Source organism: Triturus cristatus, chromosome 4_1, assembly GCF_964204655.1.
Source record: "Triturus cristatus chromosome 4_1, aTriCri1.1, whole genome shotgun sequence".
NCBI classification, from domain to species: domain Eukaryota; kingdom Metazoa; phylum Chordata; class Amphibia; order Caudata; family Salamandridae; genus Triturus; species Triturus cristatus.
This window is the reverse complement of record NC_140585.1, coordinates 753,602,469-753,629,624: the sequence shown is the minus strand read 5'-3', so window position 1 is coordinate 753,629,624 and position 27,156 is coordinate 753,602,469. Positions and strand designations below refer to the sequence as shown.

At 47.8% G+C, this 27,156-nt stretch overlaps 1 protein-coding gene across 1 annotated transcript in view; it reads left to right on the top strand.

The window, feature by feature from the left end:
- The window catches only part of UTP20 (UTP20 small subunit processome component), a 1,051,825-nt gene that overhangs the window by 281,688 nt on the left and 742,981 nt on the right, over nucleotides 1-27,156 (top strand). Inside the window, exons 20-22 of the mRNA XM_085653318.1 lie at nucleotides 1,282-1,361; nucleotides 16,174-16,414; nucleotides 18,734-18,937. Of these exons, the coding sequence (XP_085509444.1) occupies nucleotides 1,282-1,361; nucleotides 16,174-16,414; nucleotides 18,734-18,937 (525 nt within the window). The remainder of the gene's footprint in view (nucleotides 1-1,281; nucleotides 1,362-16,173; nucleotides 16,415-18,733; nucleotides 18,938-27,156) is intronic.

The following is a 27,156-nucleotide window of genomic DNA, read 5'->3' as shown; positions in this document are numbered from 1 at the left end:
CTTCTGCATCGCTTCACCCTGCCTTTTCTCCGGTGTAGGGGCCTGCTTTTACTATTCTACGTTTTACTTGCTTGGGGTTTCTGCTTCCTTGCAGTCCTCTGAGTTGTTTTTTTTTGCCTGTACATCGGCCTCTTCGCTCCTTTCAGGGGATACGGACCTCCTTGGTGGTGTCGTCTTGGGGTGAATTGCTGGTCCTCCTTTGTTCCGGGCTTGTTGCCCTTCACTGTTGTGGATGGTGGTTGCAGTCTCTCTCTATCTCTCTCTCTCTCTCTCTCTCTCTCTTTCTCTCTTTCTCTCTTTCTCTTTCTCTTTCTCTCGCTCTTTCTCTTTCTCTCTCCCTCTCTCTCTCTCTCTCTTTTTCTCTCTCTCTCTCTTTCTTTCTCTCTTTCTTTCTCTCTCTTTCTTTCTCTCTTTTTCTTTCTCTCTTTCTTTCTCTTTCTTTCTCTCTCTTTCTTTCTCTCTTTCTTCTCTCTCTTTCTTTCTCTCTCTCTCTCTTTCTTTCCCTCTCTCTTTCTTTCTCTCCCTCTCTCTTTCTTTCTCTCTCTCTCTTTCTTTCTCTCTCTCTTTCTTTCTCTCTCTCTTTCTTTCTCTCTCTCTTTCTTTCTCTCTCTCTCTTTTTCTCTCTCTCTCTTCTCCCCCCCCCCCCCCCCTGCTGTGCCCTTTTTCACATGCTTCTGCCTCCTGGGAGGATGTCGCCTTAGCTTGCAATGGTGTTCCTCAGAGCGGTGCTCTGCTTTTTCGCTGCTATGGCTTTCATCACTATGGTCTTTTGTGCCTTAGTGCTTGGCACTTTTGCAACTGGTGCTGTTCCTCACCTTTCGTTTCTCTCTTTTCTGTTTCACTGGTTTTTCGCACACTGTTCCCATACTTTCCACAATTTTGTTTGTGATGGCTCCGCGTTGCGCGGAAAAGTTCCCTTAAGAAAACTGATGTCAGCACGCCGGGGTGGGGCTTATGTGACCTTGCTGATGTCCCACCCGCGGACGACGTCCAGGCGGAGTCGCGTGGTACCGCCCCCCGGCGCGCAGAGATGCTGGGGCCAAGAATGTTTTCCGGGTCCAGTCTCACGCCTGGGGATAATTCTACGTTAAGGAACCTGCGGCTAGAATCGTCTCTACCAGATACATTGTTACTGAAGGTAACTAACTAACTACGTCTATCTCTGTTCAACAAGCAAGCAGGCATTGTGTGTTCTCAGCATTGGTGCTGCCAAAAGATATTTCTGTTACAAATAGCATTCTGACTTTACTTTGCAGTGTAATCATTTCAATATTATTTTAGTTCTCATGCAAATGGAATGGAAAACAAGGTTTTCTGGAAGATATTTTATGAACACTTGGAGAAGTCTGCATTCCATTCAGGTAAGTTTTATTTATGGGGATACGAGGGCATTGTAATTTTTCAAAAGATCTTGTACTTTATTCCTTTTTAAAAAATTGCTTTTTAAAAAACCTTATTTTTACTTTTTTAACCCATTTCTCATACTTTAGTTTCCCAATGCTACAGCTTAATAAATGATCTCATCTTTTATGTTTTCCCCAAACCAGTGACTTAAATTATAAAGGCATATTCTAACTTAGCCTCAATATTTTGTTAGTTTAAGTAGGAACAAGAATTATTTTTTAGACACCAGTAGCTTAAAAAATATTGGGAGTGGAAATCAAGTGGCCAGGTATGTTTGCATTGTGACTGTATCAGGCATGCAAAATGTGTTCTCATTACTGAAAGTACTTTCTGCCATCAAACCTAAACCAATAGATATATCCTCTGTCCTTTCTTAACTTCTTCCCCAAACACCTCAGTTACAAGCTAAAATGTTCTCTTCATAATTTAGGTGTTTTAATAACATTGGCATTTGTCAAACTTGAAAATGAGGCTTATTGTTACGTGTGAAGAGAATTCCAGCTGAAGATGTGAATTCAGAAATATCCATTCCTCTTTGTGACCTAAATCAATAGTTTTTGCTCTGTACAGGGGTTTTCCCCTCAGAAAAGTATCTGTATTTTATCTGCCAAATGATTATTATTATTTGTGAATTTGAAACCACATACTTTTCTCCTGTTGCTACAAAGCTAACCAAAAATAAATGTTGAAGACAGCAACTTGGTCAAGCCCACACACTTTTTTTAAGCAGTGCTTTGCACATACAAGATACAAGAGTCTGTGCTGAGTGTTTGCTTGGTCATACACTTTTGCCCTATCTCAGAGGCTTATCAAATTGCCTAGTCCTGCCTATTATTTTTCTGTTTAATTTCTTCCTACACTGAGCTTAAAGGAATCTGGCCCTAGGAGTAAGATTCTCACTTCTTCTAGTAACTTGTATACCTATGTACTGTTGACAGTGATCCACATTCATTAACCCAAATAGGATTGTATATAGCACAAGAGGTTTTAAAGAACTTACTGGTGATGCATGAGCAGGGTGTTTCTGTTTTTTCAGAGGTTTCAACATGAGTCTTTGTGCTACATGTAGTTCTTACATAGAAAGTTGTACTCTACACATTTACTGTACTACATAAAATACATGGATTACAAGGGCGGAAGAGAGCATTTTCTAGTCTTTTACAACTGAGGTGTGTAGGAGGCTGGGTTTCTGTTGCCGTAACCCCCTCACACAAACTTTTTGCCAGATTTCTGATGCACTTGGACTTGTCGCCGGGGAGACTTCAACTTCCATCAGCCCCTACTGGAGAACAGCGCATTAAAGCGCACCGCAATCCAGCAGCCAGCATAGTCGCCAGCTCACCCTGTCTGTTTACTGGTGCCTGTTGTGTGGGGGATATGCTTGATTGCTGCCGGGGAGTCTTCAACTCCAATCAGCCCCTACAGGAGAACAGCGCTTTAAAGGGCACCACAATCCAGCGACGCACTCCGGCGAAGCCCAGGCCAAGCGTGGGCCCGTCCACGCCCGTCGGAGCTCAAAGGAGGCTAGGCGGCCCCCCTAATGTCAACTTTGCTGGGCTCAACATGGGCAAAAAAAAGGCTACTGCCGCTCCTACAGAGGTAACTACTACATCTTTGGATATCATTTTAGCCAAGGCAAAAACAGTTCTGGAAAGGGAGATTGCCCTCCCTCTGTCTGTCTCCCTTTCTCTCTATCTCCCTCCCTCTATCTCGGTCTCCCTCCCCCCTCCCTCTGTCTGTCTTCCTCTTGTCTGTCTTCCTCTTGTCTGTCTTCCTCTTGTCTGTCTTCCTGTCTTCCTCTTGTCTGTCTTCCTCTTGTCTGTCTTCCTCCATCTGTCTCTCTCCATCTGTCTCCCTCCATCCTCTGTCGCCCTCCATCCTCTGTCGCCCTCCTCCCTCTCCCTCCCCCTCTCTGTCTCTCTCACTCTGTCTCCCTCACTCTGTCTCCCTCACTCTGTCTCCCTCACTCTGTCTCCCTCACTCTGTCTCCCTCACTCTGTCTCCCTCACTCTGTCTCCCTCACTCTGTCTCCCTCACTCTGTCTCCCTCACTCTGTCTCCCTCACTCTGTCTCCCTCACTCTGTCTCCCTCACTCTGTCTCCCTCACTCTGTCTCCCTCACTCTGTCTCCCTCACTCTGTCTCCCTCACTCTGTCTCCCTCACTCTGTCTCCCTCACTCTGTCGCCCCCCCCTCACTCTGTCGCCCCCCAGGCACACACACAGCCGCACCAGAGTACTTTGCAGGTCTTTAAAAGACCATTTACTGGGAGATGTTATGCAATAGATGAGGCATAGTGAGAACAAAGCTTTCAAAGGAATGGCTCTTAATTAGCAGCAGTTATGTGCTAAGTGCCCGTTAATACCAGTGTCATCCCGCGACACACCCACCATTTGCAGGCGACACAGTACTGTGTCTGGACACACAGTTTGGAAAGCTCTGTAGTAGGGCATCACACCATTCTTTGGGGGGTGCGAATTGTGTTCCTGCTAACATTAACTCTGCATCTGATGTCTCCGATAACCCAGTTACACTCTGTAAATCATGTCACTTTAATATTCACCCACTGTGTTAGAGCTGCAAAAGTAAGATTGTTGGTACCACGCCATACCATGGCCCGCCAAGTACTGTTAGTTACAGGAATTACAATAAGACATAGTTTCTCAAATAATGTTGTAAAGGAGCATATTTCTAGGAGTAAGTCTGAATTCAAGCCCCCTCTACCTTTTTCATCACTAAAGAACACCCATCAATACATGAATCTACCCCTGCAGCTTGCCCCTTTGTATTAATATTAGTTAATGTCCCTCTTCTTTGAGACAATCAAAGTGAATCAACGACGCAATTAATGGCTAAAGCTCGGCAGTGGCTGTCCCAAGCCTCAAACATAGGCATTTTTGTCCAAAATCACCTGATCATGGCCCGTTGGACTCCTTGGATTGGGTCTGACACAAAAGAGATCGATAACAACTGTGTCATTCTCAATTTTGACAATCAATGGTCGGTTAGCGATCTTTTAGGGTGCTTACTAGTCTATCCATCATAGTCGCTCATTTACACAGTCCCTTTGGGCTTTTTCTATAAACCCTCTGCGATAAATAGTTTTAATACATATGGCCTAAGAACTCTGCCCACCCCCCACCAGCAGGTCTATAGCTCTGTTCCTAATAGGTTTTCCCCTTTTGTGGACCTGGACTCATGTGATTGACTCCCTTTACCTTCTGAATTAATTTATTCTGCTGATGTGCTAGAAGGTTCCAATTTAAGGGTTTCTCTTGCCGCAAATTCCATGAGTGTTACAGCAAACAAATGATGGACGGAATGCTGACAATGCAAACATTCCCCCCCAGTCAAAAGATCTGCGTTAAATTCATTGTTTTTTTGCCCACTATGCCACCCCAGTTTGGACCCAGCCATCTGCAAATCAGTCTTGACCCTGTGCCCCATGGGAACAGTCCAGACCGAACTGCCAGGCCATGTCCTCCCTGGACCGGAAACAAGCATCCTGGGACCGGTTTCAGGGTATGTCACCCTTCTTCAGCCAGACTAGCTTGAATCCAGTGGCACAGTGAGCAAGGGACCCACGTCTGGGCATACCCATCCCACTTAGGGCGAAAAGTGTTACAGCAAACAAATGATGGACGGAATGCGGACAATGCAAACATTCTTCCCCAGTCAAAAGATCTGTGTTAAATCCATTGTTCTTTTGCCCACTACGCCACCCCAGTTTGGACCCAGCCATATGCAAATCAGTCTTGACCCTGTGCCCCATGGGAACAGTCCAGACCAAACTGCCAGGCCAGGTCCTCCCTGGACCGGCAGTTCGATCTGAACTGTTCCCATAGGCCAGATCTTTTGACTGGGGGAGAATGTTTGCATTGTCAGCATTCCGTCCATCATTTGTTTGCTGTAGCAAATTCCATGAGTGCACAGTCTTTGGTTCAAAACTCGCAAGATACTGACCCTACGCCAAAAATATCTCTCATACTAAGTTCTATTCATTTGGTAGAGGTCACCCCACAAGAGCCCTTCAAGGGCTTCACGTTCCTTTCCTGGAACATAGCAGGATATGATTGTTTTACAGGACACTTGGGCAACGCAAACTGTATTTGTTAATGGTTACCGTTCCTTTTTCACTCCTGCAATCTCTTCATCTTCGGATAGAGCAAAGGAGGGTCTACTTACACTCATAGTTAATACAGTCCCATTCAAAAAAGTCTCTTTTATGAATAGCTCACCATATTTTCACATGATAGTAGCAACAGATTGTGGTAAGACTGACACATTACTAATAAACTTTTATCATAATAAATTCTCCCATCACTCCTTAGTGGCCGAAGAACTGGGTACAATTTTAGAGGATTTAGTTTACCATTACCCGAAGCCACTCTTGATTATTTGAGTGGGGGATTTTAATACGCTTACATGTAGCAAAATCGATCAGCGTATTTGCGTGTTAACCGACTCGAGTGAGTCTGATTACCCATTTTAATCATCACAAATATGGTAACATCTTAAAAAGTCTTCTATTGATTTGGGATTAAGTTTTAATAAACCTATTACATCTTTCCACGGGTCAAATGACCCCCTTTTTATTGGTCAGGATCTACCTCAACAATTGATTTTATAATTATTCCTGCAAATTTTAAGAAGTGTGTGAAGAATATTTTGGTGCACCCGACCTAATTTGGTGACCACGCTCTATTTCATTGGACTTTCCTCTGGCCATATTCTAGAAAATCAAGCTCACTCCTTGCCCCTAAACCGCTTTTATCCAGAATAAATGGTTTTATTGAATACAGGAAAAATTTATTTTAACTCTTTTCTCCTGTTTGTTGTAGGGGAAACGTTACGGGAGATCCAAACCTGTTTAGACCTACAAACAAGTTGTTCACAAGTGGTGGTCACTTTCAGCAAAATGTTAACTTTTATTAGAAACCACCTTTTCTGACCAGTTTCTCAAAAGATTCCACAAATATGCTGCTTTGGGGTCACTTAGTGTGCTAAATCGTGTCCCCCATTTGCCCTGAGCAAAGGCCAGGAGCTTTTCTCCCACAACCCTGTGGCCTGCCCGTGAGCAGCCACCAACCGGATGCCCCCTATCCTCCATTAGATAGCATTGTGCATCAGCACCCCGCACAAACCACCCTAGTGCCACTGAGGGTGCTTTGAGAATGCATCCCTGACGCTAGGGGAACCCTGGTTCTAACCCCTGCAAACCATCTCCCAAACCGAAGTACTTACCGTTAAACCGATAACATTGTGTTCGAGGCATATGAGCTGCAGATTACACACTTTTGCATAGATCGTCATCTGGTGTTGGGCCCGGATGTTTGCAGTTTGTTTTTCCTCTTGGAAAGTCTTTGGAAGTCACGAGGTCGGTGACTCCTCCCTTGGATCGTATTGCGCATGGACTTCGGCTCCATCCTCAGATAGTTTTTTCCCGCCATCGGGCTCGGATGTAATCTTCGCGCTCAGGTTCCGAACATTTCCAGTTCGACGATCGAAGCGGAATCCTCACTCACATCGCGGTATTGTTTCGATCGCGATCTCCTCAATCACCTTCTCATCGACAAATCTTCGGTTCCAGTCGTCGACGGCGGCCTTCGGGCCTACCCAAGCTCCGGTCCCGGCTGATGGAAAGAACTCCATTCAAGAAGTGCCCTCGATGTGGGTCCAAATTCCCCCACACCGATCTTCATGAGGTGTGCAACCTCTGCCTCTCCCCTGAACACGAGGCTCGAGACTGTCCGGCCTGTAAGTCTTTCAGATCGAAAAAGACTATTCGGGACCGAAGAGCTAGATGAAACATGGCGCACTCCTCGACCTTCGTTCCAGTCGACATCTTCGGAGACGACGTCGAAGATCCGGGACAGCAGCACACCGAAGAGGACCTCGTCAGTGCTTCCGAAGCCGAGGGTCGGGAGTAATATACCCCCCCACACCCGCGCCGACACCCAAAAAGGCTTCGGTCACGCCTTCGCCTCCGGGCCTAGGCAAGACCAGAGACACTGCTTCACACACCCCACCTTCGGGCCCGGTGAAGAAGCCAAATAAGCCTTCCGGCGGCTCACATGGTAACGCTTCAGCAGGTGCTTCCGCTCTTCTCCCAGAACGACTTCCTCACCACACTGGAATTGAAAGACGCATACTTTCACATTCCGGTACACCACGCTCACAGAAAGTACCTAAGATTTGTAGTGGACGGGCAACACTACCAGTTCAACACACACCTTAATTAATCCGCACCTTGAAGACCTTAATTTATCCGCACCTTGAAGACCACTTAGTGCGCGCTGCTCTCATTCCCACGTGCATTTCTCAGATTTCTCGCGTGTTCGCGCTTTTTACATTTTAAAACTACCTGTTTTGCCTATTTTGTTTTAGTTTATGTTGTTTGCCCCTGGTTTTATTGAATGCCCCTCACCCGCACTGTAATTTGGAGACTCACCGCATTTTGCGGGCCCTCGTCCTCGTAGCTCGTTTTGGCGGCCATCTTAGGTGAGTGGGACGCCTGACGGCGCCTATTCGCATGATGGTCTAGACGTCACTCGGACGCTCGACCTCTACTTAAGGGGAACTAATTAGGTGCCTGGTCACTTACAGACCTTAATTTATCCGCACCTTGAAGACCACTTAGTGCGCGCTGCTCTCATTCCCACGTGAATTTGGCAGATTTTTGCGCGTGTTTGCGCATTTTACATTTTAAAACTACCTGTTTTGCCTATTTTGTTTTAGTTTATGTTGTTTGCCCCTGGTTTTATTGAATGCCCCTCACCCGCACTGTAATTTGGAGACTCACCGCATTTTGCGGGCCCTCGTCCTCGTAGCTCGTTTTGGCGGCCATCTTAGGTGAGTGGGACGCCTGACGGCGCCTATTCGCATGACGGTCTAGACGTCACTCGGACGCTCGACCTCTACTTAAGGGGAACTAATTAGGTGCCTGGTCACTTACAGACCTTAATTTATCCGCACCTTGAAGACCACTTAGTGCGCGCTGCTCTCATTCCCACGTGCATTTGCCAGATTTTTGCGCGTGTTTGCGCTTTTTACATTTTAAAACTACCTGTTTTGCCTATTTTGTTTTAGTTTATGTTGTTTGCCCCTGGTTTTATTGAATGCCCCTCACCCGCACTGTAATTTGGAGACTCACCGCATTTTGCGGGCCCTCGTCCTCGTAGCTCGTTTTGGCGGCCATCTTAGGTGAGTGGGACGCCTGACGGCGCCTATTCGCACGACGGTCTAGACGTCACTCCGACGTTCGACCTCTACTTTAGGGGTTATACCCCGCGCAGCGGATACGCGCAGTGGATCGCCGTACTTCCGCCGGAGTTCCGCCTGAGTTTAGCCCGTCTGTGCCCGTCCGTGCCAGACCGGGCCAAAAGGGGCCATGACTCCCACGAGTAGTTCCAATGGTTTACTATCGTACTCAGGTGAGGTGTTGGAATCCTTGCGGTCTACTCCCCGTACATACTGCACTATATGCTCTCTTCCCACTCATAATTATCAATGTGCAGGTTGTAGTTTTACCACTGGCCGAATGTCCCTTTGTAATGTTATACGTTGCTCTCAACCTCGTGGCAGACGGAGGAGACTATTGACACACTCGAATAAGTCGACACTCCTTTTTTGGAGTATCAACTGTCGATCCCTCCCCAAACATAAGTATCACATTCATGATTTCATTGTTGAGGAGCAGCCTGATGCGTTGTTCCTCACGGAAACCTGGCTCCAGGACTGCTCTGGTCCTGATGTGGCCATTGCTGTCCCTATTAACTACGCAATAGTGAGATTGGACAGAAGTTCTGGAAAGGGGGGGGGGGGGGGAATTGCCATAATTTTTAAGTCTTCCTACACGTGCAAGTTTGCAGCCCTTCCGATGCCTGGAAGTGAGACTGCTCTTTTCAAACTGGTTATTAACCCTCAACTTACTCTATCTGGCCTCTTGATTTATCGCCCCCCTGGAAATGCCCTTTCTTGGACATCCTCACTTGCGAACATCATATCCCCCTTAATGCTTAAGGCAGCCAATTTTACCATTCTTGGTGATATTAATTTGCATCTTGAAGACTCGCAGTGTACTATCAGTAAACGTTTCTTATCTGATCTGGAAGCCCCCAATCTCTCCTTGCTTAATGTTGGCCCAACCCACTCCGCTGGACATCAACTGGACCCCATTCTATCCAATCTTCCCTTTGATTGTTCTCGGAGTGCTTGCCCTTTGGAGTGGTCCGACCATTTCGCTGTTCACTTCTCTTTACTTCACACTAAGAACCAGGAAACTAGTGTTTTCGATAAAGGTGTACCAATTTATCGTTGGGATAAACTTGATATTAACATACTAAATCAACACCTCTTAAACACCTGTCCTGCTGAAGGTGAGGTTCCTGTTTCGGAATTGAACACTGCTGTTTCTCATTGGCTTGCTAACGCCGTCACTACCCTTTTACCGCCGACCCTAAAACATTCTAGGCCTCACCGCCTCCCGGCACCTTGGTTCTCTGCTGATCTGAAGGTCTTGCGGACTAAATGCAAGGCCTTAGAACGTAAATGGAGGCACTCATATTCAGTCTCTCAGAAGACTGTATATAAAGAGGCATTAAAAGAATATCATTCCAAATGCAAATCTGCGAGAGCTGCCTATACTGTGGAAACAGTCACACGAGCTCAGAACTGCCCTCGTACTCTTTTTTTCTGTCGTTAAAAAATTGACAGGTGCAGACACTATTCCTACTCCTCCAGCATTAGATGAGGCCCAATGTAATTCTATCGCAAATTTTTTTATTGCCAAAGTTGAGCGCATATACGATTCTATGAGCCCTCCTTTGAATGTAGCAGTATCTCATTTGGGACAGATTGCTGGGACTGAACTGCCTCCCTCTTTGGCGCAGTTGACGCACTGGCAACCTTTTGATGACGCTTCGTTCTTCACCTGTTTAAACGGCATAAGATCCGGCTCACCTCTTGATCCTATACCTGCCAAAATTCTCAAGCAGTTTGATCTCGAATCCCGGCGAGTTCTCATGAGGCTTTTAAATGCCTCTCTACTTGAGTCCCATGTGCCACAGGACTGGAAGCACGCAATGGTTGTCCCCCTTTTAAAAAAAGCTGGAGCCGATATGTCCAACCGTGCTAATTTCAGACCAATATCTTTGTTGCCTATACTCTCTAAAGTGCTGGAAAGGCATGTTAACACCCAATTATATCACCTTGTGGAATCTTCGGGATTTTTACATCCATCCCAGTCTGGCTTCCGCGCTCACTATTCTACAGAAACCACCCTCCTGGGAGTAACGGAAAGTCTGAGACACGCTATCGATCGCGGGGAAACCTCTGCGCTCATCCTTTTGGATTTGAGCGCGGCTTTCGATACCGTGTCCCATTCCATTCTTTTGGACTCTCTTTGTTCCCTAGGAATAGATGGTCCTGCGTTGGCTTGGATTGCCTCCTTTTTAAGTGAGCGCACTTTCCAAGTCTTTTCCGCGAAAGCCACTTCTTCCACTTGTTCTTCGACGTATGGTGTCCCCCAGGGGTCTATACTGAGCCCCCTGTTGTTCAACATATACGTAAGACCCCTGGCCTCTATTGCTGAGGACGCAGGGCTAACTATTTTTTCATACGCCGACGACACTCAGATTGTTTTCTCCCTTTCAAGCTGCGAGAGCAATGACATATCGGTTCTGAAAGTCGGGTTGTCACGTATAGCGGAGTGGATGCAAAGCCATCTCCTTAAACTAAACGGTGACAAAACCGAAATTCTCATTCTAGGAAAACATAAGGATTTATGGGGCCCTCAACACTGGCCTGGGGAAATGGGATCCCTTCCCCAGCCGTCCTCTGTGGTCCGCAACCTTGGTTTTCTTATTGACGACCAACTCTCCATGCGACAGCAGGCCACTAAGGTGGCCGCTACTTGCTTTGCCATCTTGCGATGGCTCCAGAAGATTCTCTGGATGCTGCCTTCCTCCACCAGACGAACCGTTGTCCAGGCGTTAGTTACATCTCGCCTGGACTACGGAAATGTCCTTTATCTTGGTGCTGATGTGGCCACTGTTAACAGACTTCAGGTGGTCCAAAATTCAGCGGCCAGACTTCTCTGTAACATTCCGAGAAGACAATCGGCCACTCAGGCGTTGCGTGACTTACACTGGCTTCGGATCCCTAGTCGTATTAATTTCAAAGCCTTATGCTATCTCTTTAAAATCAAGCAAGGCTCTGCACCAAGATATCTACAAAGTTTGGTCCACCCTTACAAGCCCAGACGCACTCTCAGATCCTCTGCCAATTGCGATTTTGTTATTCCTCGTTTTAAACTTGTAAGAATGGGGGGACAGGCTTTTTCACATCTTGCCCCTAAATATTGGAACACCCTACCCATTTCTTTAAAAATGGAAACAAATTATTTCGCTTTCAAAAAAAAGCTGAAAACCATACTTTTTCAATGATCTGTGCCGCTTTTGAGGTCTTAAGGTGTTGTTTTTTACAAGGTCTGCTTTCTTCTTGAGTCTATCCCTTGCGCCGGGAAACCCATTGAGGGTAGCTGTTGCGCGTTATAAATTTCAATAAATAAATAAAATAAAATAAGGTGCTCCCATTCAGGGTCACAACAGCACCAAGGGTATTCACCAAGTGCCTAGCGGTAGTGGCGGCACACCTCAGAAGACAGCACATTCACGTCTTCCCATATTTGGACGACTGGCTGATAAAAGCCACGTCCTACAACCAATGTGTACACCACACCGCCACTACAATCCAACTACTTCACCAACTAGGCTTCACGGTGAACCACCAAAAGTCCCAGCTAACACCATCCCACATAAAGCAATCCCTCGGTGCCACCATAGACACCTCAAAAGCCATAGCCTACCCCAATCCGGCCAGGATTGCAAGCATTCGGGCTTTGCGTCAAAGATTCATACTTCAACACTCCCTTCCAGCAAGAGTGTTTATGCAACTGATAGGGATGATGGCCTCTTGCATTTTCATAGTGCCCCACGCAAGGCTCCAGATGCCTCCACTCCAAGAGTGCTTAGCGCGCCAATGGAACCAGGACCAGGGGCAACTGACAGATCTGGTGTTGGTAGACGGTCGCACCCATCGCTATCTGCAGTGGTGGAACACCACAAACCTTTCCAAAGGTCGACCGTTCCTGGACCCGGTTCCACAAATAATACTAACAGACGCATCGCTCTCCGGCTGGGGAGCTCATCTATTACACCTCACAGTGCAGGGCACATGGACGCCGCAACAAAAGTTACTCCATATCAACCATCTGGAGTTACTAGCAATCTTTCTAGCCCTAAAATCCTTTCAAAGACAGATTTTAGGCAAGGTAGTCCTCATTCGCAAAGACAACATGACGGCCATGTATTACATTACAAAACAAGGCGGCACACACTCTCCACAGCTCTCTCAACTAGCACAGAGCATATGGAGATGGGCAATTCCACACAAAATCTTTCTCCTAGCCCAGCATGTACCAGGAGTCCAAAACACCATGGCAGATCTGCTCAGCAGACAGACGCAGCAGATCCACGAGTGGGAACTTCACCCGCAGGTTCTTCACCCGTTCTTTCGAATATGGGGGCATCCGCAGATAGACCTCTTCGCCACCCACGAAAAAAAAAATGCCCAAGCTTCGCCGCCAGATACCCACACCCATTGTCCAAAGGCAATGCGATATGGATGAACTGATCAGACAAATTTGCGTACGCTTTTCCACCTCTCCCACTAATTCCATTAGTGGTGCGAAAGCTACAACAGCATTCCCTCACACTAATCCTAGTAGCTCCAACATGGGCCAGACAACCATGGTACACCACGCTGCTGGAACTCTCGGTAGTACCACACCAAAAGCTACACCTCTCACCATGCCTCCTAAACCAGAACCATGGAGAGATCAGGCACCCGGACCCAGCTCAGCTCATCCTTGCGATCTGGCTCCTGAAATCCTAGAATTCGGATACCTAAACCTTCCCCCTGACTGTATGAACGTCATCAGAGAAGCTAGGCGCCCTACCACTAGAGCCTGCTACGCTGCCAAGTGGAAAAGATTTGTTGTTTATTGCCATAATAACACAATCAACCCTCTAGACGTGTCTATACAACACATCATATGCTACTTACTCCATCTACAAAGGTGTAACCTAGCATATACCTCCATTCGGCTACACCTCGCAGCAATTGCCGCTTACCTACAAAACAGGCAGCACCTATCACTTTTCAGTGTGCCTGCCATTAAAGCCTTCATGGAAGGCCTAAAACGAATAATTCCCCCCAGAGTACCACCCTCACCTGTGTGGAACTTAAATATAGTTCTCACAAGGCTAATGGGACCGCCCTTCGAACCTTTGCATAAATGCGAACTGCAATTTCTCACATGAAAAACAGCTTTTCTTGTAGCCATCACTTCCCTTAGAAGGGTCAGTGAGATACAAGCACTTACCATACAAGAACCTTTTCTCCAAATGCACCACAACAAGGTTGTTCTCCGTACCAACCCAAAATTCCTACCTAAAGTCATTTCCCCTTTTCATCCAAACCAATCGGTAGAATTACCGGTATTTTTCTCGCAACCTCAAACTGTTGCAGAAAGAGCTCTACACAGGCTAGATGTCAAACGAGCCTTACTTTACTATATCCAAAGAACTCAACCTTTCAGAAAGACCAAACAACTGTTTGTCTCTTTCTCTCCACCACTCAACGGCAACCCCATCTCAAAATCAGGGATAGCTAGGTGGATTGTAAAATGCATCCAGATTTGCTACCTCAAAGCAAAACGAACGCTATCCGTTCCCCCTAAAGCCCATTCTACACGAAAGATAGGGGCTTCCATGGCTTTTCTAGGGAACATCCCATTAGATGAGATCTGCAAAGCAGCTACATGGTCAACACCGCACACTTTCACTAAACGTTACTGTGTACATGTGCAAACCAAGCAACAAGCTAGTGTGGGCCAGGCTGTACTAAAAACACTATTTCAAACCACTGCAACAGATACCGGTGGTCGCCGCTAAGGTTGGCAACTGCTATATAGTCTATGCAAAAGTGTGTAATCTGCTGCTCATATGCCTCGAACGGAATATGCTACTTACCAGTATGCATCTGTTCTTGGCATGTAGAGCTGCAGATCTACACACGCCCACCCGCCTCCCTGGGTACCTGTATCTGTTCCAGTCTATCTTATTTAGATACAACACACATGGGTTTCTTCACTGTTATTACTATGCTCCATCTTTCCCTGTTGGCGAAAAACAATCTGAGGATGGAGCCGAAGCCCATGCGCAATACGATCCAAGGGAGGAGTCACCGACCTCGTGACTTCCAAAGACTTTCCAAGAGGAAAAACAAACTGCAAACATCCGGGCCCAACACCAGATGGCGATCTATGCAAAAGTGTGTAGATCTGCAGCTCTACATGCCAAGAACAGATGCATACTGGTAAGTAGCATATTCCTTTCTCTCATAGGACTGCATCGACAATTGTTCCAAGTGTTGTGTTGGTTTGTATGAAGCCATAAGAAACTGCATATGGACAAAAACAGATTTACTTACCTTTTATATAGGAAATGCCCCAGTGTGATATGTAGGCATATTACACTGAGTAGAAAAAGTAACTTAAAAAGTAATCTGAAGAGTAATTCAAACTGTTTATAAACAACTTACCTGTAACCAATCCAATTGCATCCAAATGAATTCAAACTGTATTTAACTGCAATATTCTTGCAAGGTCTTATTACACTTAACTGTACCATTTCTGGCATGGTTCTAGAAAATAAAATACATCTAAATAGTATTTTTATACAATCAAATTGGTCTGAGTTCTGTCTTTGAGTGTGTGACATAATTTCTTGCCTGAGTGTGTACAATAAATGCTTAACACTACCCGCTGATAAAGCCTTACTGCTCACCCAAACTACCACAAATAGAGAGCAAGGTATCACCTACTTTTACCTCTGCCTACCTTTGGGGTTCCACTGGACTCTGTGCACACTATACCGTACTTTGGTATAGTATATTCAGAGCCAGCTTCTTACAAGATGAGTGTACCAGGGTGTACTGGAGATAACAGTGAGTTTATTGGTTGCTCAATTTCACAACTGATATGCAGCCAGGACAGTGCTTAGTTTGTAAAAAATAAGTGCCTGGGCTCTCATCAGGAGGGCACTGTAGCTTGCATAACACATTGCTCCTGCCATGCTGCCAATGACAGTAACAACACAATTGCTAACCATCACACTCCTACAAGGGTGACAATTCGGACTATTCCAAGCCCCCAAAGCTATAGTAATGGCTTGGGCGGCCGGTAGTAGTCATTTTTAATGTATGTTAAATCAATAATTGACTTTTGTTGTGGTCATCTCTAAATTAACTAGACAGCGCCACTTTGTGGCAGACTGTTACAAGCACCGGTGGTGACAAGTACCAATGCTGAGCACCGGAAACCACCAGCTCAAGTTAATCACTGAGCCAGGAGCTACACTTTATTTCTGTGATTTAGAAACTGAAGTACTGTGAGTGCCTATCACCTTTTATTGAATACTGCTTCCTGTGAGTCAGGTGGAGCACCTTTCCGCCCGAGTCCCATTTTTCCTGTCCAACATGCCAAAGAAGGCGGCTTCTCCGCCACTGTGCCCCAGATAGTTCCCAGTGTGGCCATAGCAAACTAAAAGTGCTCAGTTTTCCAAAAATCATTACAGGAATGACATGCAGATGGAGGTGTATTATTGCTAAATTGAAATCAGATATCCTATTTATTTTTTAATGTGCAGAGAAAGAGCTTCAAGATGAACTGAAAGATGAGCAAAATTTCAGTGAAGACAATGATGAGACTGTTGACGAAGGTGATTTGGAAGGCTTGTATGTGAAACAGCTGAAGATTCGAACTGTAACAAGTGACAGGACAGATTACACAAATTTCCGATTTCTCCTCTGGAAGGCAATGGCAGAATTCCCAGAAAGGGTAGAGCCTCGATCAAGGGAACTGTCTCCTCTTCTGCTAAGGTTTATTAGGTAAGTTGCAGTTCCAATTTAAGAAGACAATTCAGCTTTGAAAATGATTTTCACAGTTAACTGTTTTCGGTACCTCTCAATTTTCTTGCATCTATGCACGATTGGCATGTTTAGCTGAGGCAAGATCCCCAACTCCTAACGGGGTATTGGAAGCTTGCAGGAATTACCTCACTTGCAGTGATTAATAATGAATAGAGCTATCAAGTTTCGTCCCTTCCTTCTCAATTCATTTCTTCTTCCCTAAATAAAGGAATATCTGTTTATACTAAGGTCCTTACATAATTGACTTTGCCACATTCCTCATGTAACCTTGTTTCACTCGGACTTTTGGTCACTTGCTTCTCTTCGGCTTAAGTTCCTAAGATGGTATGCTGGGCTTTCCCTACAGCACCTATCTACGCTGCAATAAGCCCTTGCACTTAATACTGGGCATTACAACTTCTGTCCAGAGGAAATTCCTCAGGGTGTTAAATCCCTGTAGTTATGGAATGGTGTTGTCACTCTTAGCTGTTGAATTCCTGTTCAATGCAATTGTTTCCATTGTGCCTTCACCATACTCTTCTTTCACAATGATGTTTCTAATTCTTAGTAAGAGTAGGTCTTTTAACCCTCTCCTAATATTAAACCTAAAGGACCAGGTAGGCTTTCCCCACCTGGTCCTGTCAAACTATTAACAAAGCAGCTATGTTAAAAGAATAGCACCCCCTCCCCCCCCCCCCCCCCTATTTGCTTCCTGTCTGCGAAGGTTTTCATGAAGGAGGAGCCGCCATGAAAACCGTGGTGGAAAGGAAACTCGTAATAAGCACATTGGGGCCTCAAGACTGGTGCGCCACGGTTGCTGCAGTTCATTGGCGGTCTGACCGCCCTAATTGATAGGGAGGTCGGAGGACCGCCATGCCCCTGCGAGTCTGGTGGTTCGTGGACCGGCAAAGTCTTAATGAGGCCCTAGGTGTCCGAGGTTTTCTACACAGTTGATAAGCGAAGATGTCCAAATAGAGTATATGTTACTATTGAAGAGTAAGTTATCCAGGCAAACTACCCTATGATCTTGCTGGCAATATTTGCTGTCATTACAGCACTTTTGCTGTACAGCTACTTTGTCCCATTCTAAGCTCACAGTTGGGTTGCATATTGGACACATGATTTAGTTGTTGTTTGCATTAGAAACTCCTGCCACTGCATTTTGAATGGAGATATATATGTTATATTAGGCATTTATTTTACTCTGATTCTGCAAATGTATCTGACACTAACAAAAAGCAAGCACTATGGAGACCAAAGACTAACAAAAGGCACAGGAAAAAGTTGTGGTGAATTTTATTTCCCCACATGATTAAGAACATCAGCAGACTGCACAAACAGCAAAGAGAAATCGGAAGGCTATTACACAAATTAGAGACCAGGACAGAAAAAGTACAACCTCCCAATTGGTGCTTTTTGAAGTTTTGAGCTCTAAGAAACCATAAAGTATTTTGCTGCATGGAAGAAGTAGCCTAATAAAGAGGCAGATTTGTATTCAAAAGGCTGCCTAGTACGATCGAAGGTAAGCACACTGTGCCATGAGAGCACTTTAAACTGAGCTGTAAATACCATCATAAACCATTGCAGAGAAATTGGAAGAGGTGCACACAGTAAAGCTTGCATGCTTCGTAAAACCGACTGGTCCACAATATTTGCAGTGCTTGAATCCTCTCTGAGAGAAATTCAGTTGTGTATATGAAGTTGCTATAAAGAAGCCTGACACCAGTGATTCTAGTAACACATTAGCAATGTAATTGCAAAACAATCTGAGAAATAATGGAGCAAAAAAACCTTAAAGGAGGAAAGCAAACAAAGAGGCAAATTCTAGGTTTTATGCTGAACGGTAAGATAAATACCAAGATTGATAGCAAAACCTATTAGCTTCCTTCCTGAACTGAAAAAAAGGTGCACACAATAGAATGTCTGAATCCCAGACCCCAGATACTCCTTTATCTCTTGTAGAACACAGTTTGTTTCCTTATTATTTAATATGAGTCGTGCAGTCATTTCAATACTGAAAGTTACTTCTATAGTGCTGCCCTCAGAATACAATGACCATGAAGACTTTGGATAGTCTAGAAGTCATTAATCATATAGAAATAGGTGCCATGGGCTCTTAGAGGATGACCAACATTCAAGGGATACACGTTGATCAGGACAAGGTGGTATGTAAAATTCTAGAACAAGATGTAGCAAACTCTGTACGACAGCCAAACATTTTGCATGTCTGTATATCATTTCAGAGTGCATCAAGACTGATTGTTTTATGTGTTTATCAACTTTATTTTTACTTTCCAGCAATGAATATTATCCTGCAGATTTGTTGATAGCTCCAACCCAGGATTTGAGAAAAAAGCCTAAAGATCTTAAGACCTCTTTAACGATGCTAGATGAGAATAGTGGTAAAGAGGCAGAAAAAGTTGAGAATGAGGAGAACGATACAGAAATTGATACAAAGTATGGAGGGCTGCAGAAAAAGAAAAATAGAAGAGCTGCTGGAAAGTATGTGAATTTTGACAAATCAAAGTTGATACAAAAGTATTTTTGTCAATCATTAATAATATCCTCAAAACAGAGTTTTGTTTTTTGTTAGATATTTCATTTTTCTTCATATTGGCTATGTCTTGTATTTAATAGCTGATTCTCAGCATTCAAACTTTTCCTTAGCGTATCTTCTCTTCTTCAGATGTCAGTCAGAGCAGTTGAAAGTGCAATTATAGACTGCTCATTTTCCTTAATGTAAATAAAAACTAGTATTTAGCTGTCTTCCATCCAAACTGTCCTTTTCTAATGGACCTGTGTTGACTTAATACACAGAAAATGTGACTTAATCAGTATCCCTTAAGACTATCCTTGTTTGACCTTCCTGCATCCCAGTGGATTGACTTAAAAAATCAGGCCAAATAAAAAACAATCTTGCTTCATAAGTTTACATGTACATGCCATTAAGGATGAGGGTATGTTATTTTCTCTTGTGTGCGCTTTCTACGGTAGTCCCACCCCTATATTACATCATAGAACAAAGCAGCATTAGTTGTTGTCCACCTCAGAAGTCTCCCAGACGAAACCTACTCTTTTGTTGAAAAGGTGCAGAATTGCATATGACGATATGAGACTGGACCCGGAAACCTTTTTGCGCCGCATCCCTGCGCGCCGGGGAAATGGCATCATGCGACCCCGCCCAGGCGTCGTTCGCGTACGTGACGTCAGCGAGGTCACATAAGTCCCACCCCGGCGTGCCTACGTCAGTTTTTTCCTTTTCCGCATGCAACACGGATCCGGTTTGTACACTGGACCTGTTTAAGCCTTTCCCTTATACTATTGCTGCGTGTGTTGGAACAGTATGCGAATGCCTTCGGGCTTTAAAACTTGCTCGTCGTGTGGCCGCCTCATGTCGGCAACGGATCCTCACCCCATCTGTATGTGGTGTTTGGGGGAGCACCACGACTCTACTGATTGTGAAGCGTGCCAGCAGATGAAGCCGAAATCCCGGCGGGAGCGCCGGATGAAACTTCTTTCGGCTCGTGTGTCCAGTTCGACGTCGTCATAGAGCCTGGCCCCTGTGGAGGGTTCTCGGACCTGCGGCTTCCCTCGCCGACTTCGATCTTCTACCAGGTCGCAAGAGCGCTGCTCACCTCTTGGTAAGTGTCGCAGTTTGTCCCCGAGTGTCGGGTTCCAGCCTGTTGGGGGTGTAGGCTCTCCGCGCGTGGTGCGGCCCTGTGTGTCGTCCCCTTATCCGCAGTTTCCCGGCGTGGGGGCGACCAGAGCCCAGATGGAGACATGCGGCGGCTTTGCATGCCTCGCTGGCTTCTCCTCTTCCTCCTTCCCCTCCTGGGATGTCAGCGGATCACTTGCAGTGTGCAGGGCCCCCCGCGGCGTCGCCGGCGGCTCCGGCATCCACTGGTTCGGATCCAGGCTCGGAGGATGTGGTGCCGTTGGGGTGTGGCCCTTCGGGGGTCCCTCCTTCGGACCACGGACGGCGCCTCTGCTTCACCGCAAACTCTCGCGGGAGTCCTTGTGGTGTCGCGGGAGATCGCCAGGGCTCAGGTCGCATACCCTGAGACCCCTCTGGACAGGCGGCGGCCTTGTCCGAGGTGACGTCGCTACGGCGCCGGCGGCTGCTGGCCCTGGCGGCGCCACAGGGGTCGGCGGAGGGCCCATCTCGCCCTGTCACGGTTTGCGGCTGGCAGGGGACTCCTCGTCCCTCCCGGGCCCTTCTCGTCCCTCTACGCAGGCGGCTGCTTCGTCGGAGGTCAGGTCAGCTCCGGCCCAGCTCCGGTCTCCTGCGCCGTATGCTGTGTCGGAGGTCGCCCCGGCGTCTCCTCCGGCACCGGTCGATGACGGTGTCCTGCCTCAGGTTGCGGACTCTACGGCGCCGGGCTGACGTCGGGTTGTTGACTCATCTTCGGACGCCTCCTCTTCTCCAGAGGTTCGCCGGTTGCTGGTGTTATCCTTGCCGGAGACGGGCCGCCGTGTCTTGGCTTTTTCCCCAACGTCGTCTAAAGGCAGCTCCTCGCCGTCTCCGCGACCGCGGTCTTCGCCGGAGGAGCCGCAGGTCCCCCACTCCTCTGTCCCTCTTCCTTCCTTCCGGCCTTGGCCCTTCCTTCCTCCGGTTGGCTTGGGTGATGGCCGCCTTAGCTTGCAGCCATCACGTAACGAGGAGCTGCTTTCCTCTCCGCTGGGCCCTATGGAGGCGGGTGCGGCTTTCGCCCGCGCTGTTTATACGGCTGTGGGAATTTTGCGCATGGGTGATCCAGCTACCCATTTCCCCGCAGATCATCTTCTGGAGGTTCTCCATCAAGGCTCTGGTGGTAGGGAACTGTTGCTTCCCTTCGAGGGTTCACTCCACTCTTCTCTCTTGGGGACTTGGGGCCGTCCCGCCACAGGGGACCCGTGCCCCAGCACCTTCTGCACCGCCACCATCCGGCACCGCGTCATCCGGTGTGCCTTTCTCTTAACCCTTCGACCAGAGGCCCCCTTTTGCAGTATGCCTTTCCTGCTTTGCCGCTGCTGTTGTCTCCCCCGTCACGGGAGGCACGCTGGCTGGACTCCTGGGGGCGCAATATGTTTGCCTTGACCAGTGCGGCTCTGCGGGCCCTTAACACACTATGTATTTTGGCTGGGCCACTTCTTGCTTGTGGGACTCGGCGGAGTCCCTTATGTTTGCCGCTTCTCAGGAGGGTGCTTGTGTGGATTTGAGACACCATGTCTTGGATGGTCGGGAGCTGGCGGCGTTTATCCTTCGCTCCACTCTGGACATCTCGGAGGTGCTGGGTCATGCCATGACTTCTTCGGTTGACCTTCGTCGCCATGCCTGGCTTTGGGACAGTGTGTTCCCGGAGAATGTTCGAGAACGGCTGGTGGCCCTCCCCTTCGATGGTGCTCTTTTGTTCCATGCCCCTGCGGACTCAGCCATCCAGAGGTTCTTGGCGGGGCTTCGTCCTCCTCCTCCTCCTCCCCCTCCTTCTTCTCCTCCTCAGTGACCTGCGTGTTGATCTGGTTCTTGGAGCTGTTCTTCCGTTGGGGCGGGTCGCCCCGGTTGTCTGTTCTGTGTGCTTCATGGCCTCTCGAGTCCTTCTTGCTGAGGCTGTGGTTCTGTTGGCTGCGGGCCAGTTCTTTTTGACTGTGTTTTTCCTTTGGGTTTTTTACACCATGCTGAGCCTGAGCTTGGGCCTTCTGCATTTCCCCTCTGGCTGCTTGATAGGCCTCCTGCGGGGATTTTTGCCGCAGGTCTCTTTTGTTGTCCTCTGCTGCGGAAGTTTCTTCCTAAGAGGTTTCCATCTCTTGGGATATGACATGCCCTATGTGGGGCAGGGTTGGCTGTTCTATAGCCCTGGTATGTTCTGGGGAGTTGTGGTCGCCTGCAGGCTTCTGCTCTTCGTGGCGTTATGGTATGTTGCGGATGCGATCTTCTTCTTCGCCTTTTTGCTTTGAGTGTTTAGTTCTGTGGTGCCCCTGGCGTCTGACGGAGCTAGCCAGTGCCGCCCTCTTGTTCTTTCTGCACCGTTGTGCCTTCTTGGGGCTTTAGTGGGACTGTCATCCTGCCTTCTCCGCTGCTTCCAGTGGGCCTTGCACTCGGTTCTACCTTTTCTCCCTATTGGGGTGGGATGGTCCCTGACTTCTGGACCCTCTTGCGGGCGCAGTTTGTCCCTGCAGGGCATTGGACGATTCTTCTTGGGTGACCTTGAGTTCCCCTTTTCGGCTTCCGCCTGCTTCTTGCTGCCGGCGCCGTCCTGTCTGGGATTGCCTTTGATCTGCCTCTTCTCCTTGGAGTCTCTAGGTTGCTTTTCTCCATCGGTGCTCCTTTCTTGGCCTTGGGCGGAGGTTTTGTTGCCTCACGTGAGTGTGGGGTGTGCCTCTTTGCGCCTTGCCTTGTTTCCTTTTCTGAGTGAGGACAGGCTATCTTCTTCTTCTTCTTCTCTTTTCCCCCCCCCCCCTCCCCATTGGGGTTGGTGGCCTCCTGCTGGCGGGGGTTTCCCTTTGCCTGGGGCTCCTCGTCCTGTTTTCGGACTCTGCCCCCGTGCCGCCCTCTGTTGTGCCCAGGTGGGTGGGGTCCTCTCGCAGACCCTCCTTCCCCTTGGGTATGGCTAGGGTATCTATTGTACGTCAAGTAAACTGCGGCTAGTAGTCTCTATCAGATGTACGAGTTACTTCCCTTCGGTAACGATGTATCTGGTAGAGACGATTCTAGCCGCAGATTCCTTCACGGCCCGCCCTTCCTACCCGTTCTGCGAGGGCTTGTGATTTGGTCTTTTGCACTCGCTTCCCTGTGGGTGGCTGTGTCTTCTATGAGTACAATCTCTCCCTCTTTCTGTCAGGCTGTTTCTTTTTCCTCCCCGCTGTCACATGGGAGGATAGGTTTGTTGGTACTTCTGGCTCTTTGCGATCCATGATGTTGGGGTCTTTTGGCTGTGACTATGCCCTTGTTCCTGATGGGGGTTGTCACACTCTGTGATGGGGATGTCTTGTAGTTTTGTGTTCCCTGTGTGTCCCCTACTGGTTCCCCTTCCTTGTCTTTGGTTGGGTTGTAGTCCTGTTGCATGTTATCGTGACATTTTTACATATGTCCCTTGTCTCCGGGGGGGCTGTCTCTGTACTGGCAGGGTTGCTGCTCTGTTCTTTATCCTTTCCCTGCCTTTGGGTACTGCAGTGCCGGTACTGCTCTTTATGGTGTTGTACCTCACCATTCCTTTTTCTGCTCTTTTGCACACTGTTCCTATTCTCTCACAGTTTTGTCTGCGGCTCCGCGTTGTGGCGCGGAAAAGTTCTCAGACGAAAACTGATGTAGACGCGCCAGGGTGGGACTTATGTGTTCTCTCTGACTTCACAAACGCGGATAACGCCTGGGCGGAGTCAAGTGATGCCGTTCCCCCGGTGCGCAGGGATGCTGGGCAAAAAAGTTTTCCTGGTCCAGTCTCACACCTGGGGATAATTCTACGTGAAGGAATCTGCGGCTAGAATCGTCTCTACCAGATACATAGTTACCGAAGGTAAGTAACTCATACATTAGGCTGCAAATGGTACACACAATCCATTGGTACCCCTTTTTTATATATAACAATTTTATTGTTTTTCTTTTTTGCTGCAAGTAGTAAAGTGGAAATTAGTCCATCAACAAAAATAGCTTGAGAAAGTAAAATAAAGGAAGCCATTGCCAAATGAGTCTCCCTTGACGCCCATTCAGCACATGACAAAACCACCATGGTGAATTTTGTTCTCCACTGCCCTTTCCTGCTCCCCAGTTCATAGGTCGCTGTATTTCCTCGTCCAGGATCCAGCCCAGCATGCGCCTCCAGGAATGCATCACCCTCTCCCAGAATGGCTTCATCCTCACACATGCCCAGTCTGCGTAGAGAAGGCCCCTCCTCTCTGCATTGCATCGTAAACAGTGTGGCGAGGTAATTGCCTTCATTCTCCAGAGCTTCATGTATAGTACACCCTATGGGAGTCCATGTTTGATTCGCAGGGGGCGTGCCTCTTTCCAGTCGTCTTCAGAGAGTTCTCCCCAGAGTTCTATTTTGAGTATACTCTTTGTTAGTTATTTATCTAATTATCTGTCACAACAAATGTGAGAAAGTGCCTCTTTTGCATGGTTGGTCCCTTCCTTTTTGCCTGGTTTTGATGTGGTTTCAAATGTAGTGCACAGGGTCTCTGCCATCCAGGTCCCCTGTGCCAGTGCTCCTTCCCTTAAACAAACCCCCAATTGGTACTTCTGCCACCTGTAAGTCCCTAGTAAATGGTACCCTGGGCACCGAGGGCCTAGAAGCTGGGGCAGTGGCATTGTCCCCTCACTGGGACAATGCCACTGCCCTTGCAGCCTGAATGCCCCTGTGAGGGATAAAAACAACAAAGTCAACATGATACTCTGCCCGGGTGCCATGCCAGCTAGTACTGCCTGACAGCATAGGTGAGTCACTCCTCTAGCAGGCCTCACAGCCCTAAGGCAGGGTGCACTATACTACAGGCGAGGGCATATCTGAATGAGCAGATAGGCCCATAGCATTTTGGGCACTATTTCCCAATATTGTAAGTGCCAGTGAAGCCATAGAGTGTACATGGGCTGGGAACTCGATGACTCTAGTTCCTCAGCACCATGATGGCTTTACTGAATATAGAAATGTTTTGGTACCAAATTACTCCTTTCAATAAATCCACACTGATGCCAGTGTGGGATTGAGTGTGCCAGGTGCCCCCTGAATCCCTACCAACCCTGGTGACCGGCTGTAGGCAACCAGCCACCACCAGATATGATTCTTGACCCCTTGGTACAGAGACCATGCTCTCTGGGACCAGAAACAGTGCACATCCTGGGCAGAGGTGTCATGCCTCCTCCTCCAGTATGGGCCCGTGCTCGAAGAGGGAAGCTTCATAGGCCTGCTGCCTTTGTAATGCGACCCCCAGCTTCTGCTGCTAGGAGCAGATGGCCGCCCCTGGTTTACACCCCCACTTTGGGCGGGAAAACCGGCGGGAAATTTAAAAATGATAGGAGGTGTGCCCACCTCTGCCAACCCCATCCCTAAGGTGGGGGAAAACAAGGTAAAGCACAGCTTTCAGTCCCTACCATCTTGAAGATGGTGGGACCCCTCCATTCAGGGCTAGGTCTATGCATCCTCCCACAGGAGGGTGGCATAATAGAGCGTGTAGTCACCCCAGGTAAAGTGCCCAATTACCCTACCTGCTACTCCCCTAATGACTGTAGGAAGGTGGAATCTGACTATATGGTTGCCCCCACTTTTTTCCTGGTGTTTGAATGGTTTTTGACTAGTCTGGCTGGGATCCTGCTATCCAGGACCCCAGCCTATCTGCTTACTCCCTTAAATGATTGGTGTGCATATTAGATGCACTAGTGATTGGATACTGTGGTACCTTATGAGCCCCTAGTATATGGTACCTTAGGTACCTAGGGCATTGGTACTTCACAGGCCTACCAGGGGCTGCAGCATGTATTAGGCCACCCCTGGGAAGCACTCACAATCTGACACCACAGGCCTGCTACTGCAGCCTGTGTGAGGTAGTGTTAACACTCCTCACTGAGGTATAGGTTCCTATATCTCACCATACCCACACATATAAACCTATCAGTCACCCCTATGGTAGGCCCTATCAATCCCAAGGGCAGGGTGCTTGGTTTACTATGTGAGGGGGGTGCTTCTGCCTGAGCAGGACCCCTCTGCAACTGGCAGAGTCTATTCTCTGCTGCTGTTTGTGGATGCGGTTAAACCATGTACTCTTAAGTGCATTATAACCTCGCGGTAAATGCTAACTTTGGAATGACTGCATCAAAACATGTCGTGTTTGGTGTCAAACAACTTGGAATCCTACCCCCACACCAGTAACTGGTGTGGGAGTAGGATCCCACCCTTCTAGAGGGGACGACATGTACACCCTGTACTACACGGTAGAAATCATCTAGAGCCCTGGCATCACAAAATGGATGCCACCAGCACAGACACCGGGCTGCCCTCCTGCTGCTGACCGAAACTCGCAGTGGAGGGAGCTCAACAAAGGGTTTCCTGTCACAGGTAGGTGTCGCCACCTCCCAGACAGGATTTAGTGTATTGGAGCTGAGTGGGTGCACTCTTAGAGTGCTTTGAAGTCCTGCACTGGGGGAGCAGTAGGCTCCTCTGTGCATATGCCAGCTCAAACCGGTTCAGGGGCTGCCTGCCCCTGTCCTGGCACGAAACTGGACAAAGGGAAGTGGGTGTAACCACCCACTACCCTGGCCCTCCTAGAGGAGTGGCCATAGAGCTAGTCTCCCTCCCATCTTATCAGTATAAGATACCACACATTGCCAATGCAATTTAGATTACACCTGGACGACGCTCAAGAAGAAGAATCCTGGCCCTTCAACTTTCTACTACCTTTAGAAGACCGAAGGATCTCCCTTGGAGTCAAGGAGTGACTCCCCTGCTTGGCAGGCACCTAAAGGACTGAACAACGGTTGCAAACTTTACCGCTCCCGCCGGAGCCCGAAGTCCCTGCGTCCCCTGAAGCTGATTTCCTGACCTCTCGTCGGCCATTTTGAGTCCCCAGCGAAGCTGTGGCGTCTGGACCCCACGAGTGACAAGGTACAGCAATACCAGGGAACCGTGCACTAATTTCGAGTGCAAGCCCTGAACGACGAACTACAAACTTGTGCTTTGGACCACTTAATGTCCAAGTGCCTAGCAGGTCTGGAACCCAAGATCAGCGGCCTACCTCGTCCCGAGTGACCGTGGGCT